At 34.0% G+C, this 19,375-nt stretch overlaps 1 protein-coding gene across 1 annotated transcript; it reads left to right on the plus strand.

Moving 5' to 3' along the window:
* Positions 1 to 54: 54 nt before the first annotated feature.
* LOC138323207 (aminopeptidase A-like) lies at positions 55 to 18,783 on the plus strand. The gene is made up of 19 exons (XM_069267625.1): positions 55 to 1,445; positions 5,461 to 5,602; positions 5,872 to 6,009; positions 6,542 to 6,662; positions 6,991 to 7,145; positions 7,288 to 7,401; positions 7,866 to 8,000; positions 8,104 to 8,169; positions 8,803 to 8,868; positions 9,266 to 9,441; positions 9,991 to 10,073; positions 10,422 to 10,567; positions 11,281 to 11,484; positions 11,653 to 11,726; positions 12,985 to 13,089; positions 13,702 to 13,872; positions 14,404 to 14,544; positions 16,156 to 16,237; positions 17,135 to 18,783. The coding sequence occupies exons 1-19, from the start codon at positions 796 to 798 to the stop codon at positions 17,282 to 17,284; spliced, it is 2,919 nt and encodes a 972-aa protein (XP_069123726.1). The 5' UTR covers positions 55 to 795; the 3' UTR covers positions 17,285 to 18,783.
* Positions 18,784 to 19,375: the final 592 nt, after the last annotated feature.

A 19,375-nucleotide genomic window follows, 5' to 3' on the forward strand; every position in this document is an offset into this window, starting at 1 on the left:
ATTGTCAGTTTTTTATGATTGTGGTATAGTTATGACAAATGACATGAAAACTATTATATCTAAATCCATTTGGGAAAACAACAACATAGATACTTTGTTTCTATTTTTTCCTCAAAATTTATACAGGAGATGAAGAGAACTAGCTGGATTAGATTTTTGCGGATACATGTATTCAGACGTGAGTGTTAATACATACATTGACCGTGCCATTCACAAACGCAGGTTTACATGAGGAGGGGATTCCGCTTGTAAACAATAGTTACAGGTCTGTCGTAAATCAAACACCACATCTTGGCTGCTTATCTGTCAAGGTGTACAGAGAGGAGTAAGCTATCAACTGAGAGGGCACTTCTTGTCTCCGTAACAAGTACTTAGGGCAGTTATACAGTGTTACGGGGAAGAGAGGTTATCCTGAATCACCCAGTCGTCTCCACAGAGGGGGCTTCAGACGATAGCCATTGAATGGACAAGGGCTACACCACTTAACACGAAGGAGTACCAATGTATACATTAATTCTATACATCACAGAGAGGACAGGCCATTTCGATTAGTCGTATAAACAATATATATAACACTCATTTTCTCATCATGTTATTGTGTAGACCTACCTCGTATAGCAAGATTACTACTCTTTGTGCTTGACAGCTGGATTATCGAAAAAAAAGACTGGCAAGACTAATATAAGCATCAACATCAACCGGTTTGACGCCTTCGTGAAGGTTTCGTCTATTGCGTCCATGAACTGAATCTGTTTTTTTTTTCATTTTGCGAACTGAACTGTGAATGTGTTGACCATGGCGATGCAAAAGTTTCGATCGATGGACGATGGCGATTATGAAGGAAACAAGAACGTAAGTGTAAATAAGCGGCTTCTATACTTCCTGTTGGTTCTGTTATTGGTGGTTCCCATTATTGTGGGGGTACTTGTGTGGTACCTGGCACCGCCAAAATCGTGTGACACTTTGCCGAACGTAGAAGGCGAAAGTAGTGCCAACACAGGGCAGGATGTTACTGGATCTACCAGTACAACGGAAGTACCGGACTTTGACAATGAACCATGGAAGAACCTCCGCCTACCCCGTTATTTAGTGCCGATCCATTACGATATTACTCTATATCCGGATATATACAATGGAAACGGATGGTTCTATGGAAACGAATCTGTCGAAATCCAAATCAACAAGGATACATCGTATATATTGATTCATTTTAACTTCATGAACATTACTAAAACATCACTCAAAAACAATTACACTGGCTCGCCAATCGGCATTAAGAGGACGTTTCCGTATGAGGAAAATCAGTTCTGGGTTGTAGAGACGGTGACACCGATACGGAGGGGTTCTGTAGTGCGTTTGGAGACTCAGTATGATGGCTCTCTTACTCGCTCCATTGTTGGTCTCTACAAGAGTCGATATGTCAACTCCATCACAGGAGAAACCAGGTAAGATGTGAACAAAAAAAATTAGGAAAACAATCATCATACTTCACTTTCGGAATTATGTAATTAATTGAAATTATTCGCCTTTCTTATCCATCTAGGTTTTTGCATTTTGTATATCCTCGTCATACGAGAACACTTGAATTGCATGTACAGAGCAAAACATATAACCATCCTGGAATGACTGAAGATGGTGAAAGATTATTCAAAATAATGAGACATAAAACCTAGTTTGAAATGTTTTACAGACGGTAGCAGAAAAAGCTAGCTACAAGGTTATTGTATTACGAAGTAAGAAATAACAGATGACCCGTATGTATATTAGGACAGATGTAGGTATATAACGTGTTTATAATTCATTATTATAACACAGTCGAAAAGTCAGTGGCACATAAAGTTACGTAATGTACATTTGTATACCTTTGATGTCAACGCAAAAACAAGTTTTGCCATGTAATAAATTCATACCTTATTGTAAAGTGAATGGCAATATAACCATTAAAATAAAAGAAAATCGTATTTTAGAAAAGAAAAAAAACATCTATCATTTCAAATCACAACACGTAAACTCATGTATTATGATATTTTTATCTTTTTTTTAAAAACAAAAATGATGATTATTTAATGGAAACCTGTAATATCAAGAAATAAAAACTACTGTTTCCTTGATTACATCCTTTATATCAATCCTGGTCAAATCCGGATCAAGCCACAGATTCTAAGAAACACATAACAAGTCTGACCTTACATATCAATGCGAAATAAAAAATTCCCAAATGGATTAATGACGTCATAGATATATAATTAATTCAGATTTGTTTTGTAAATGCGCATACCAATTCAGGCCATTTAAGTTGTTTTTCCCTATTAGTTCCATGAGACTGAACCCCCTCCCCCACCTCCCCACCCCAAAAAAAACCCCAAAAAAACAATCCATGAAATCATAATATGGTTTAGACATTGTTACATTTAAACATTGCAATAATTATTTTCTCACAAAAGATAGTGTTTATTTCCATTTACACTAGAGGAAATTTGAACTTTGACTTATATTCTATGTTACGTAGTAAAACGAAAACAGGTAACCTTGACTGTCTGTTTTATGTAGATTTCTCCTGATTTACGATCTAATGTGTAAGGTAGTATGTTTGTTGCACAGGATATATATTATTTGTAATGCTAATTAGATAAATGTATGTGATGTTTTTATTAAGGCTTACTTTTGAGAAATTGAAATGAGATTGGTTTTTCTCGAAAACATTGTTCATTCATATATGACATTGAATTCGTTTTCAAGTTCATCTTCAAACTGGCTCTAACAAATCAATAAGGTTATTGCCATGATTGTATTATCATTTAAACAAAAATTGTCATTGCGAAGAATTATTTATCATTAATATTGCATAAAGTGAAATATAGAGGAACCCCACCTCCGCCAATTAAAAAAACCCAACAAACATGCGTAATGTCATAAAGAAAATTCACGGCGATTTAATTTCGCGATGTTATTTTTGGTTTTAGAAAAAGTAGAGGGCATTCAATCACTTTTCAATTACGCGAAAATAAATCGTAAGCGAAAATGATAAAGCATACTAAATACAGTTAGGTAGAGCAGATACCATCAGTAAACAGTAGCCCAATAACATATGTATTAATTGCCCTGACTATAAATACAGGATATTGCTCTCCAGATATAGCTAAACGTAGACCAAGATTTATACCTGTTTATAAGATATGTGTAAACAGAACAAATGATTATTGCTGTGTAAAGGGAGATTATAGCATTATATATACGCACCTTTACGGCACACGATAACTATACAGATGTAGATACACTAGGAATATATATCAATTGTAAATGTTGATGGCAAATCGTACTTGTAACCATGGGTATCGGTCGTATAAGAGCAAAAACCAATAAATAGTTATTAAAAATTAACCTAACTTAGAGACCCCAGTATTAAGTACTCACCTTTTTTTTCTTCAATTTCAACAAATTTTATTTCGAATAACGAAAAAGGATCAAACAACAGGCATTGCCTATATCAGTTTTCTCCTAGTAACAATGAGTATATACATATGATTCAACAAAATTCTAATTTTGAACATATTCATGAAAATATACTGTAGCAATTGTATTGCTGAATAATGTTGGGATAAGGACAGTATTTAAGATTTCATCTCCAATATACTTTGTGCGAAATTTATTATTTTTCAAAATATATATATTCATAATTTAGAGATTAGAATATAATATAAATGACTGGATCCATCCACACATAGGATACAGACCTAAATGTTTATAATGGCTTATTTGCCAGTGGTCATCCACCTATGTATTTTTGGATCCAGTCAAGGATATTATATTCAAGTTTTAGTAATAAAATAACTGTACTATCATTGGAGATGGAATATATCATTAATATCAATGGATTTGAATGAGATGAAGTTAATTTGGTTTCAAGAAATTTTTGAATAAATATAAGTATTAAGTACTCACAAGTCATATGTACTGTAACACTGAACTATGGAAATACCGTTGTGTATATGTTACTAGTTTTGAGATCCTACTTGTGATTGTGGCCATATGTTTGGTCCATGGAGGGTAATTTGTACTGGTTTGACTAATATTTGAGTTTACGATGCAGTATATTAACCAAGAAACTGATTTGATTCAGAGACAAATATAAATCAATTAAACAATAGGCATATGGATTGTTTTAGCATTTCATACTAATTAATAAAATATAATACGTTTAAACGTCCGATACTATTGTTTTTCCAAGGGATTCATTACAAAATAAATACACGATTTTGATATCTCTATTGTGACGTCACGATACCGTCGGGTTTTCGCGCCATTATCATATTTTTATTCATAATGGAATGAAGAAAAATAATCGGCCAATCAGAGAGTCCGATTTAGTATGAAAAAAACAACAACAGCGTCGCAATAAGTATTATTAAAAAGCCATTTTAAATGTATGTTTTTTAAGCGAACAGGTTTTATAAACCGTATAAATTTATGAAACACAGTTCAGACTCATGGACTGCATTTCAAAGTCTATTGCAAAGTTTGCGTCGCTGAGAGAAATACAAGCACCAAGAATTGTTCAGCAAACTGCGTATTCTTCACGTCGTTATAATTACATATGTTGAAATTTCTTACGATAATGATTTGTATCCGTTTATGATAATACATTGGAATGTAAATACGAATTTTAAACCGGATGTCGTCTTCGTTTGTAATGATGATAAGAACGACCACTGTGTCAACACAATGTACTCCTAGCGTTTGTCATGTTATTTTCTGTATTGCACTATTTTTCATATCCCATGGAATTGGAGCAGAAAACCAAGTTTTATATTTAAGCCATTACACTAGTAATCGTTTGAACATGATGGAATATGTGTGCATAGCGTCTGTGAAACAGACATCGAATGTCTGTTATGTTGTTGACATGCATACTTAATGAGATCATGATGTAATAATTACTAGTGTAATGATTTAAATATAAAACTTGGTTACCTGGTTCGTTGATGTAACCAACTGTCAAACCATTGTTCTAATTTTTACAGAAGATTTAACGCATCATTTCAAGAAGTTATGACTTGAATATGAATAGAAAGTAAATCAAAGCAGACCAAATTTTGGAATATTCTCTTCAGATCCAAACAAAGAAGGATATCGATTCACTATGAGACTACATACATTTTTTTGTCACAGAAAGTTTTACGGGTTTATGTTTCATTTTTAACTATTGATTCGTTTTAATTCCATATTCAGGTAGAAGGCCAGTTGTTAAGTTAGCATTGTTTTGACTGATGGAATAAGATAAAATCGCATGGAAATACATGATACATAAAAGTCATTAAAACCTTCTTACCATTAACTTTTCAATTAGCTTTAATATATTCAAAATCATTCGTTCTCAACTTTTTTTAATTATTCGACAGCAAAAAATATATATAATTAAATAAATTTCCTTTGTTTACATATTTTGTGTTGATTCTACAGGTACCTCGCCACATCAAAGTTTGAACCTGTTGACGCCCGACGCGCTTTTCCATCATTCGATGAACCTAATATAAAAGCCCAGTATACGATTCACCTCGTCCATCAGCCTGGGTACACTGCGTTATCCAACATGCCGGAAGTGGTAAGATAGGAATATCAATAACATGCGCACCACACATGGACAAAGAAAAACATATATAGGCAAAGAAAGATTCAAGATTTTTTTCTGCGAAATTAGTGTTTAACAAATATTCTCACATTGCTGTAATACATACATATAAACATTAAACCATTGAGAAATCCAGCATTTGAAAAATATCGTTACACGTTTTTTCTCATCCAAACTGCCATAATAAAATATCGTACTGGCATTTCTTCATGAAAGTTTAAGGATTTATTGCATCATTATAGTTGACGGTGCCATGGTCGGAGGATTCCAGTTTGATGAAGACATCATTCCAGAGATCAGTGGACATGAGCACCTATCTGGTGTGTTTCATTGTCTGTGACTTCCAGTATCTGGAGGCTAGGACAAAGACTAATATTCCTGTAGGTATAATATTCGTCAGGTAATGGATATACTTAGCCGGGTTTGGTTGTATTTGGTTCAAGTTGATATTGATCATGTATTTAGGATTTTTGAATGTTAAATTACGTTGATGCAATTATAGGTCACTCTCACTACTAAAAATTGTTGGAACAATTTTTAATGGCACTGCAAGATCGGTTGGAAATACGATCAATAAAAACCAAAGCATATACAAGTTTAATAATTTAGCTTTGTATGTAATCAATTTGCTTTGTATGTTATCGATCGAGTCAGTACATTAATATCAAACGTCCTGAGTCATCAAAATATGCGGTTGTTTAATTTTCTTCAGTTTTCTGCATTCGATTGTTTCCTAGTTTTCTACATTCAATTTTTTTCGTAGTTTTCTGCATTCAATTGTTTCGTAGTTTTCTGCATTCAATTGTTTCGTAGTTTTCTGCATTCATTTCACAAAATATCTATCATATCCTTTGTCTGGGTCTACATGATGATTTCCTATTACTATCACATTGTTTATATAAATATATCCAGGTGAGGACATATGCTACACCAGACCGAGTTAACCAGACCCAATTTTCCCTAGATATCGCCGTGCATTCCATGGACTTGTATGAGGAACTCTTCAATATGTCGTATCCCTTACCTAAACAAGGTACTACAGTGTTTTCACGTAAAGCTAAATGTGATTGATTTAATATCAATACAATCTCTCCCATATTGATGAAAAGTGAAGTCCAGATAAATAAAATGGAAGAATGCAATTATGGTAATTATACAAATACCAACTGTTGTCATATTTTGATACTTTAGCGTTTGAGCTAAACTATGACTTCACTAATAGTGGTTTATGTTAACACTATATGGTGATTCATAATTACAAGAGAACGTCTTCTTAATAACAGTAACCGTCATTATGCCCTACTAGGTACATATGCTGTAATCACCTCTCATAAAATCTGGTTTAATGGTTTCCTCTGTAGATTTAATAGCGATTCCAGACTTTGCATCCGGCGCAATGGAACACTGGGGTCTCATCACTTTCCGTGAAACAAATTTGCTCTTTGACCCGGAAGAAGCTTCATCAGCCAATCAGCAAAGAGTAGCGGTCGTAGTAACACACGAGATAGCGCATCAGGTGAACTTATATATGTATTCTGAAATCACTTTACATGTAACATGTATTGTGAGACGATTTAAAAGAATAAACAATTGATTGAAAACGGTAACTTGTCTTTGTAATACAAACACAATGATACTGACTTCCTGGGTGTTTTCAGTGGTTTGGTAACATTGTCACCATGGACTGGTGGGATGACCTATGGCTCAATGAAGGATTCGCTAGTTTCATGGAATACCTCGGCGCTGCCTCCTTCAAACCCAAGTGGGACATGGTAAGATACCGCACGACTGGAAATCGGCGTGTTTTTAAAACATAAATCCAATATTAAAACTTGTAAGATTCCATAATATAAGCTCAAATGAGATAAACATTTGATAATGGACATTATGCATACTATTGAATCTTCAACAGATATACTACACATTTTAATATGCATTGTATATGTTGATAATGTTCCTCCTTCACCACTAACAGCAGAAAATGGTAGACATTCTGTATGAAGCATATCCCTCTGAAGTTAAGTTAGCTTGTAAATGAAGTTATGATTTTCAAGAATATCAGAATTTTCAGTTATAACACTTGCTTGCTAATATATAAGTTACTTTCTTTCATTTCACTACGTGGGATCTATAAGACTTACCACCTTGTTTTCACAAGTACTGACGGAGAGAAACTAATGGAAGTAACTCTAATAGCTATATCAAAATATAGATGAATATGACTTTGATATTTTAGATGGAGCAGTTTGTGACTGAGGATGCGCAACCAGTGATGCTCACAGATTCAGGAGTAAACTCTCATCCAATAATCGTCGAAGTTACAAGCCCATATCAAATCAATGAAGTATTTGATAGAATATCTTACAGCAAGGTAGGTTTATTCATGAAAATTAACTTAATTAAACAAATTTGCCCGGAGAGACTTCATAATGATATTTTGCTAACATAAATTGTTTCAAATTTTCTACTTTCAGGGAGCGAGTGTTATACGAATGCTTGAATCGATCATGGGGAAAGACAAATTCTTTGAGGGAGTTAGCGTAAGTTTGCATTCATAAATCAAACGCCGTTGTTGTGTTTAGTAACATAATTATTATGTATATTATGGATTTTATGTATAGTAATGTGACTGTGAAGACGGTTTCACGGATATCGTTGAAAAATAATTGATTGACCATTGCCATAGCTGTTCGGACTTGCTTTACCTCATTATTCTGATTGAAACTGAACTGACCTACACATCTAATGTAATGACGAAACATACAACACTCACTGTAACAACAAGCTTTATTTCTCTTCTTTTTATTATCAGATTTACAAAACTAAAGATGATTCAATTTTGACATTTTTAAATCGATTTCAAGTTTGAATCTTTTCAAATTTTCGTCACTTTTGCATTAGATATATCGTCTCTAAAATCTATGCACAATGCAGTTAGCTCACTGAAAGGAAATAAAATATTTTATTTTCTTAATTCTGGTAATCGTAATAGTAGAGGATGGTTTTATTCATTGATCTTCTGAAAAATATTAAGAAAAGAGCAGCTAATTTTTTTGAAGAAGAGCGGAACGTAAATTACATAACACACACTATAGTGTGCGAATATAACATAAAACAATATTTATGCTCCTGCATTATAGAACGCAGTTTTAAATTAGTTGTAATTACTACAGAAATACCTGAAGACATTCGCCTGGGGAAATGCCAAGACCGACGACCTCTGGGCCGCTTTAGGCATGGTGAGTTATTAGTATACAGGAAAAGACCCCTATAGTTACCAAACGACGCATATAACATTGCGTGTTTCTAGACATTTTCATTATAATTTAAGGTGTATTATGTAATGTTGTTTTCATCCATTAAAATTCGTTTGCGCCAATTTGTGTTTAATACCTGGCTTTATTTTCAGTCAATCAGGGACGGGGCTGCTGTCTACATTTATTAAATGTGTATTAAATGTGGCTGTTACTATGTAAAATAGTACACGATTCTTGCTCTCTGGTGGGCTGAAATAGCGGTTTGGCATTTGCTATCATAGCATAAATATCAACATTGTGCATGTGTTAATTATTGTATGATATAGTACTATGTAACATTATTGTACATCAGGTTAATATAATAATTTGATGTTGACAGGCTGACGAGGCCGTCGGACTATCAGTTAAGGCAGTCATGGACACATGGACACGCCAGATGGGGCTACCATATGTCGATTTGACCTTCAGCTTTACAGAGAGCAAGGTTACGGCGGTCCAGAAGCGTTTCCTTGCCGACAACACCATGACGTATAATGCGACCGATTCACCATACTTGTATGTGGAGTAGAATAACTTCTATACTTGTCATAAATAAGTACGCACTCGATAAGCAGTGCCATCTAACACAGATTGGACATCAAATGAAATATAGTCCCAATGATGTGCTATACCAGCGCCATTCGCATGTAAAAGGAAAAAGGACTTAATGTATATACTTTTGTCAAGTAAAATCCGGTTTAACAAGTATCACCTGTTTTAAACACTCATTTTTAAACATAATATCAATTTTGGGTGACAGCATGCCTTCCAAACACTGAAGACTTTTGTTACTGAAATGTAGTCTGTTTTACAGATTTTGTCAAAATTTACAAGCTACACAAAACCCACAAAAAATATCACAGCTATAAACAATATATATTCCTTACAAACACAAAGACTCCTGTGAATGTGCTGAGTGATGTTAATTGTTCATCCATCTGTTACAACATAGACGTATCGTTAAAATTTCAACGCACATATATTTACATCATTGGTATATCATCACATATCATCACAATTTTCGTTATTATAGTAGATTTAGAAAAAAATGCTGTGTCTTTTCAGATATAAATGGTATATAAATTTAGATCACGTGTCCAATACAGGAATCGGAAGTCCAGTCTGGATATCGAAACATGAAGATTCCGGTAAGGACCTATAAATCAATACAAGATGATCAATAAATCGATAGACGAGAGCATTAATTATTCTACCCGATTTTCAAAATGAGGTAAATAAAACAATAGGTTTTCGTTATGGTATCGAGAAATAAATTCGCTATTTCTGACAAATTAACAAAATAAAATCCATACCCTTATTGTATATTAGTTGAAATATCGAAATCATTTAATGCGTATTAGAAACTTTATTTTAGTTTATGATTTAGTGTTAAATAAAGTGCTTCAGTGTATCTTGGAGAGATTGTGTTACAATGCTTTAAGTCAGTGTATTATTTGGTTATTTTCCTCAATAAGATAATTAATATCTTTTTCTAGTTGAGTTTGACATCAGTGACAGTCCACAGATGAACCAATCCGCATGGTTCAAGTTTAATGTGAACCAGACTGGATTTTACAGAGTGAACTACCCCACTAATCTCTGGATGAGATTTGCTACTATGTTACAGAACGAGGAACTGCAGGTAGGTATCATTTCAGTAATTATCAATAGTAATCAAACGAACTGCGGTAAAGTTGAAAATTCGATACCCATGAGTGTCATATTATGATGATATGATGATCATTCATTATATAGAACGCTTATGTAAAGGATTTCGTACACTTGGCGATAACATGGTAAAAGGCTATGTCAATGTACCTAGCTATTATATTGAAGAAAAGCTTATTGAACACGCTGAGCTCAAAGACGTTATATTTTGGTGGCAGCGTTAGGATAACTAAACGTCATCGATTCAAGGATAGACAGTTTTAAGTAATCTTTGTATTATTAATCGTGCTTCTAAGCAATCTTTACGAACTAAAATCAGTTTCCCTTCATTCGCGTTGAAAGGGGGATAACTTTTGAACGTTTATGACGTTTTTGCTCAAAAATCGAATCGTCTTGGTTCAATAACATAGCTGGTGAAGTATGGCGTGAATAAACTTTGCATAAGTGATCAGTGTTTTCAAGCATTTTTTTAAATTAAAAGTTATAAGGAATGCTAAGATTAACTCATGCTTTCATTGGATACACATTCACGAATTCTGGTTTTAGTTCAATATGTTTACAAAGGACAAATTGCATTTTGGCATTCTCGTATATTACGAAGATAGTGGTATAGATCATGATGTATATAATATCATTACATAAACTCACTTCCATCCTTTTATCTTCCAATTTATTTTTGTCATTTAGGAATTATCGAATATTGACAAAGCTGGACTAATTAACGACGCTCTTAATTTTGCACGTGCTGGACATGTGCCCTATGACGTAGCACTTAGTATGACGTTATACCTTGACAAAGAATACGACCACCTGCCATGGGAGAGCGCCTATACCGCATTCGCCTACATTTCCTCTATGTTCCAATATGGCGGATCATTTGGACCCTGGAGGGTAAGTAACCATATGCAAATTAGTCATATAAATGGAAGCGGTTAGTAACTAAACAAATGTTAAAATTGTAAATAAAGATCTTTATTATTTAATAATTATTACTTGCATGTTTATCTAATTGGCAAAATCGTCATTATGAATTTTCGATATTCGTTGTTTTTTATATAGAAATATATCGTGACGAAGACAAAACAGCCTCTAGAGCAGTTGGGATGGACTGACACCGGTACCCATTTACAAAAGTAAGTCTATAAACACATATATATCATTTGTGTGTCATAATCCTCATACAGGTACAGTGAAAACTATACAATATATTACTTGCCATTAGTCATGTTGTAGGTGTTGCAATATCATGCACATGCTAGATTAAATAATTATAAAATATTTATTTGGAATGTTGAGTTCGTTACTTATCCAACGGTATTTAATTAAAAAATAGAATCTATATACCCATTTTGTTCTCTTCTGGATCTTACTACATCGCTTTATGGGTCACTTAATCAGTTATTAGCATATTGCCTACATGACTTCGCCTATTACTTTGTCTCATCGACTAAAGTCTGTGTTCTGTTGATATTTTATGCTTGCTGCAATATTGTAGCTCAAAACACTTAAGACAGAAAATAGTGTTGTCTTTAGAGCTACAATTGGCGCATATTACTGCTAATGGACAAAGTTATGATTATGCAAAGCATTGTTAAAACGTTTGTAAGCACTTGATCATACTTATATCTACTACATACTAGGCAATAAATGCATACAACAAGTCTACAAATTGTTATGTTCGCGTCTTGTGAACGGGATGGTAGATATTAAGAATGGTAGTTATAGTTTTTTTGACAAAAATAATATATACTTGCTTGTATACACATTAAAATAATTGGAAACCTACAAAAAAACCTAAATGTATCGAAAATTGTGCCCGTGTGATTTTCTGAGGCACTTCTCCTATAGGACACAAAGTCATCATTACGTACCCGGCCGAAAGGTATAGTAGGCTGGGTACGTATATTCGTTCTACTTTTATGCCACATATGTTTAATTGAATATTTCCATCTGGCTAGATATTACAGAGGGCATTATACATAGCGCTACGTTGTTTTTATGGACAAAATGACTACAAGCTCTCGCAGGGTTCTGCAAGTCCTGCAAAATATTTTGTCAACTAAAAATTACGTCTATGGTTCTGGAAGTACTGATTTCATTGGCCGATCCAAAAGGTCACAATAACATGACCCTAGGTGGAACGCTGTTAGATCATCTACGTAACGAAGTGAAATTAAGGATTGAATGGAACAATCTTAACATCATTATTTAAATATATTTATGGATTTTTTTTGGTAATTGCAAATTGTCCACTATTTATTAATTACTTTCATAACATTTGTATGTATGTCAGTTTTATACATGTAACTATCTCTATACACCTTTTCTCATATTTTTCAATATGTATTGATTAGAATATTTGTGAATCATTCAGTATTTGTTATTTTACAGATTAATGAGAACAAACCTTATCGCTTTAGCTTGTGGACACGCAGATCCGGACTGTCTCGATAACGCCACCGCATTATTTAGGGCCTGGCTGGACAATGGTCAAGTGTAAGAATTAATTTAACTAATTTGTCATTATTTCATCAACACCAATTACAAAGTATGCAATGCATTACCTATAGTGTAGTTACTAGATGGATTATATTCCCTGGTTTAATTATTGAAAATATTCAGAACCGCAGGCCTCAATATTGCACGCAAGTTCTACACGAATGGAGCAGCTGTTTGGACTATGTTGATATTTTCGTTTTCATTCTTTTGATCTTAGAATATTCGATGTCGGACATGTTTCTCATAAATATCACAACTATGTATGATGTCCGATAAACCTTGTATCATAGTTTTTACGTACGCCGCCATTCCTTGATGTCAATATTTAGCACACTTAACTGACAAATTGACAATGACATTATACAAGTTAGTTCAGATAACTGTTTCACGGTCAACAGGTCAAAATAATTCCAATTGTATTGCCATGGTTACATTCATCTGAATATTGGATTGAAAGGCAAAATTTTGAAATGTGCATTTGTCGTGATAAGCTAGTTCTAAACGCATCGTTTTGATATGATGAAATCAAACGTGAACATATACCCACCTTTTCATTATGAATTTTAAAAAAGTTGTGATGATAAGCAGACGTGCTATCTGTCTTTGTAGAGTCCCGCCAAATCTGCGTTTGCTGGTCTACAGGTACGGTATGGAGAGTGCAGGGACAGACGAGGACTGGAACATCATGTGGGAGAAATACACGACCGAGACGGTCCCCCAGGAGAAGACTAAGCTATTGTATGGGTTATCTCGGACCAAGAAGGTCTGGCTATTGTCCAGGTAATTTATTTCATTAAATTTCAATTGAAAAAAACTACTGCAGTATAATGATATTTCTATAAAAGGTGATTGAGAAAGGAACGCCATTTGGCAAACATTTTCTAGTAAAAGAAAGACTTTATGGACAGTACTGCTCGAATATTTACGTTAACGGTATACATCCACAGTGTGACACTGACAGGATCATGGATACCCAGCATCATCATCAAAATAGCGGATTTTTATTTACGTTTAAAACCTCACAATGGAAAAAAATGAAGACGCGAAACGTATTATAAGGATATTATTAGAATTTGCCATGTCATAATGAAAAATAAACGAACAAAAATCAAGAGACGAAACGTATTGTAACGATATTATAATAATTTACCATCTCATAATGAAAAATAAACAAGCAAAAATTAAGAGATCAAGCGTATCGTAAGGATATTATAAGAATTTACAATGACAAATCAGCTTTGTACGATACGACTTCAATAATGGAAATTTTGAATGCAAATCATTTGTTGAGGGATTATTTGTTTGATACAGATACCTGGAAATGACAAAGAATGAATCCTTAGTGAGGTCACAAGACTTCTTCGCCGTGCTGACCTACATCTCCGTTAATCCCGTTGGCCGGGGACTTGTCTGGAACTGGGTCAGGCAGAACTGGGAATATCTTGTGGATAGGTAGGTATCAGATACACAGTGGGGCAGGCAGAACTGGGATTATCTTGTCGATAGGTAGGTATCAAATACACAGTGGGTCAGGCAGAACTGGGATTATCTTGTCGATAGGTAGGTATCAAATACACAGTGGGGCAGGCAGAACTGGGATTATCTTGTCGATAGATAGGTATCAAATACACAGTGTGTCAGGCAGAACTGGGATTATCTTGTCGATGGGCATAGGTATCTGGTCATGTGGGATGGTAGTATCAATACACATGGGTCGGCAGAACTGGGATTATCTTGTGATAGATATACACAGTGGGGCAGGCAGAACTGGGATTATCTTGTCGATAGTAGGTATCAAATACACATGGGTCGGGCAGAACTGGGATTATCTTGTCGATGTAGGTATCAATCAACATAGTGGTCAGGCAGAACTGGATTATCTGTCGTTGAAATATCAATACACAATGGGTCAGGCAGAACTGGGATTATCTTGTCGATAGGTAGGTGTCAGATACATAGTGGTTCAGACCGAACTGGGTCAGGCAGAACTGGGATTATCTTGCCGATAGGAAGGTATCAGATACACAGTGGGTCAGATAAAACTGGTCAGGCAGAACTGGGATTATCTTGTCGATATATAGGTATCAAATACACAGTGTGTCAGTTAGACCTGTGATTTAACAGTGGGTCAGACAGAACTGGGATTATTTTGTCGATATGTAGGTACCAAATACACAATGTGGTCTGGAACCGGGTCAGACAGAACTGGGATTATCTTGTCGATAGATAGGTATCAAATACACAGTGGGTTAGGCAGAACTGGGATCATCTTGTCGATAGGTAGGGATACATCTGTAATAGAAGTGACTATTATATTAACAGTATTTGTAGGTCGTTTAACGAAATATGATCGTTTTCATAAGACTTATATATGATTATTCTCTTGCAAATGCTTCTAATGGCTTAGGTTATAGAATTTAATTATTTGATTATCACCTGAAATGATGTGCATAAAACAGATAATGATGAATCCAGTTTAAGCTTATTTGAATTAACCAGGCTAATTTCGAACATCGCTTTTTCGAAATTGTTTTTATATTCTATCCTGGGACCTATCTGTCGGCCCTTAAATCTTTCAAATGCAAGCTTTAGTTGAATGTTTGAACTCACAGTAAATATGTATTATATTCAAAAGCACATTATATAATTAATGTGAAAAAAAATATAATCTGATCATGAGAGGTATAGCTAATAAAATTATCGTATAGTCGGTTACTGTATTTACGCGCGGTTGATATTTTCGCGATTTCGCGGAACATCACTCGGATCGCAATATTTTGATCTGCAGATAATAACCAATGGTTGAATTAATAAACTCTCAAAGCTATATAATAGCAGAAATTCAAAACCGTTAAAATTTGATTTTCTCGTTTATAGATGAAATCGAGAAAATTTTGACTCGCGAAAATAACGCGCTATACGGTACCAGAGGCGGCATTCCTAATGACAATACTTTGTACACAGTCAAGGAAAGGGCGACAACCATTTCGAGTTCTGTACGTGAATTGTTTTCTTTCTCTTGGAAAATAGAATCATTACCTCCATGTTGTTTTTATTTTGTAGGTTTACATTATATTCCCGGTCACTTGGCAGACTTGTGCCACGCGTTATAGGTACATTCAACACAGACTTTCAGCTCGAGGAGGTCAGTATGGAAGTTACATGATTAAATCTCTTTATTGAGTCTAGCGATATATTAGGTTTGTTTGAAAAGTCAATAATAATACTTATATGTATAATACTTATTTGAACCAGCTAGACCTTACGTTTTATTTTGTCGATATCATTCCAACGTGTTAGCTTTTCCACCTTTATGATTTCAATATTGTTTCATAATTGTGAGGTCAAGCTTTTTGAGACCGATGTTAATTAATATTGGATCGTTGTGGAATGTTCTTTGTCTCGACTTATTCTTCTAAGGAATGTTCTAGTGTTTTCATGAGATTATGCAGTGAATGTTTTAGCACGTTTATATCTTGCATTGGCATATCACAATATAGTCTATGTTTTAGGTAAAGAAAAATATACATATCGTAATTTATTTCGAATTATTTATATTTCCACACCACTAATACATCAATATGCCTTTGCTTCAAAAATCCTGAAAATATATTATTTCTCAGAAACAAGAAACCTTGCTAATTATTGGGATATTTATCCCTTCCATTACGATCTAATCAACTATTTATATTTTCAATCTCTGGACAATGACGTTTTCTCGACGAGTCGATATTAAATTTCACTAATGAATCAGATTACATCACATGACAACATTTTAGTCAATGTTAATATTTTAAGCTGTATCATTTTGCAATGAAATAATACTCTATCATGTGCAAATTATTTGTGTCACACCTTTGTTTACAACCAAACGTCAACGGATCCCGGTCTAAAACATAGATTTATTTTAGAATGGTATACAACCAAGTTTTGTATGCATCACACTTATTGTTTGCACTTTGTGATTCATTTCTTTTACTTACCGTTTGACCATTAAATATCAACATGTTAGAAATAAATCAACATTCTGATGACTTTTCAGGTACTTGATTTCATTAAGAAATACCCGGATGCAGGTGCGGGTGCAAGAGCGCGTGATCAGGCGTTGGAAACAGTGCGTAGTAATATTTCATGGATGAAACGTTATCAGCCAATCATAACAGAGTGGTTGTGTCGTCAGGTGACCTGCTAAAAAACAAATAATCTTCATCGAAAATATGTTTTAATGACGGGTTTAAATAAAAAACGGTAGAATGTTTTATCCATATAGTCATTTGACAGCTGACATTGTCTCATTATGTTTTGTAGAACACTGTGAGATATTGATGCCAGTGCACAATTTGCCCCTATACTGTAGATACATGTTCTATATTCTCTTTAGTGTTTTATTGATTGAATGTCGTTATTCAATGTTGCTTACATTAAATATGTATGTTTCAAAAGGTGAACTGACTTTAATATGCAAATTACAGTGTAATTAATAAGAATATTCTCTGGCTATTTTTATGATTAGTTTTGTTGATTTTTATAGAGACACATAACTGTTAAGATGTATGACTAAATGATAGACTTAGTCTGTCTGAAATACACATATATAATATAATGCATATTTAATGTATTTGGAGCTCATGCTAACACTATATGATTTAGATGGTGTGTATTTTGTGTGTTATAATGTAATAACGTTTTTCTTAGTTCTTATAAAGTATATGTTATAATTAACATTTTGTATGTAAACACTTTTATAAATTGAACCTCAGTGGTATGTGAATGAATGTGCGAGAGACAGGAAATGATATCTGGAAACCTGTAAATATGTAAGTATAACACGCCTGTATTTAAAAAAAAATAAACCAGATAAGATACAAATGTTTCTGTTTTTCCTACAAAGATTTTTTTCCCAACTATCATATTATGCCATTATTTGATTATTTGAATATATTTTTTTATGAACTTTTTATGCCATTTGGGATTTCATACACTATGTGTTCAAACCTTGTTTGCAATCTGCCTTAACGACATACTTATAGCACCTGGTAACACCGTTAGAGATAATGTAGTTCTGTATTTCAAACCTCCTTTCTATTTATCATCATTGGTATTAAGTTTCCTATAGTTGCGTCTCCCCGATTGCTGATCAAACATACAACAATATTTTCTAACTATAACAATCAAATTAGCAGCGACAAAATAACGAAACCAATTCATGGCCTACGCATGTAAGCGCTATCACTTTCCTTAATGCGTTTCTCAAAGTCATTTGCATCGTAACCACTAGTCAGCTTGACATAAAAATCACTAGAAAATATGTTCTATGTTTGAAACAAAGCACAATACTGAACTCACGAACCAAACTATGGTTGGTCTACATTGTACTTATCAGTAACGACGGAGAAGGAAAGTTCAATACAAAAATTAAAAGATGATTTATCACATATTCCGCCTGATATCTAGTGATTTCGTCCGTTTAAAAAAATGTTTGCTTATGTCACTAGTATAAGATGACCTAGAGCGATTTTCATTGGCTGGAAATTCATTGTGATGTCAGTCAGAAGCAATTAAATGACGTTAGGATTACGAGGACAGCGGGACAAAATGGTGGCCTCAGCTGGATTTCCGGAATACATTTTCACATGAAATTCTGTGTTATGTAGGTATTTGTAGTTTTATAATAAAAGTATCTTAAATTTGTGTTCATTTCATTTAAGGTTTTATGAAACTCGTCTCAAAGTTTTCATTTTTGCATGATGTTTTTAACGCAAATCCATTTTTTACATCTTTGATAGTAAAACAAGCCTAGTTACTGAAAAAAAAAGTTTTATCTTGAAAACAGTAATTTTGTTGACGCTGTGACGTCACGGGGCTGTATTGCATGGGTAGGCATATAATACAGCCTCAGGCTACATGAGTGTATGGTCTGAGGCCAGCCAGTATTATATTTGTAGGTAGAAGAAATAAATGTAAAATAATTCAAAAACTTTGAAATACCATTGTAATTAATAGTACAACAGTAAAAGTATTGCATTTTAAAGCCAAGCGATATAAAGTTGACGTACACATTATTAAAATTATCAAGCCCCAAGAAAATGTTGTTCGACACATTACGTCTCCGTGTTCAAGGCCGCAGTTCACAGCAACCAATCGTAGACAGTACCGGTGTATTTTATTGATTGTTTCTTTCTGTGACACACCTTCAGAAATTATCAAAGAACATGCACGGCGTTTGTCTTTTTTGGATTTTAATGTTTTGCTTAATTCTTGTTCAGTTTCTTCAATATTTTAC

This window comes from Argopecten irradians, chromosome 5 (genome assembly GCF_041381155.1).
Source record: "Argopecten irradians isolate NY chromosome 5, Ai_NY, whole genome shotgun sequence".
NCBI lineage: Eukaryota > Metazoa > Mollusca > Bivalvia > Pectinida > Pectinidae > Argopecten > Argopecten irradians.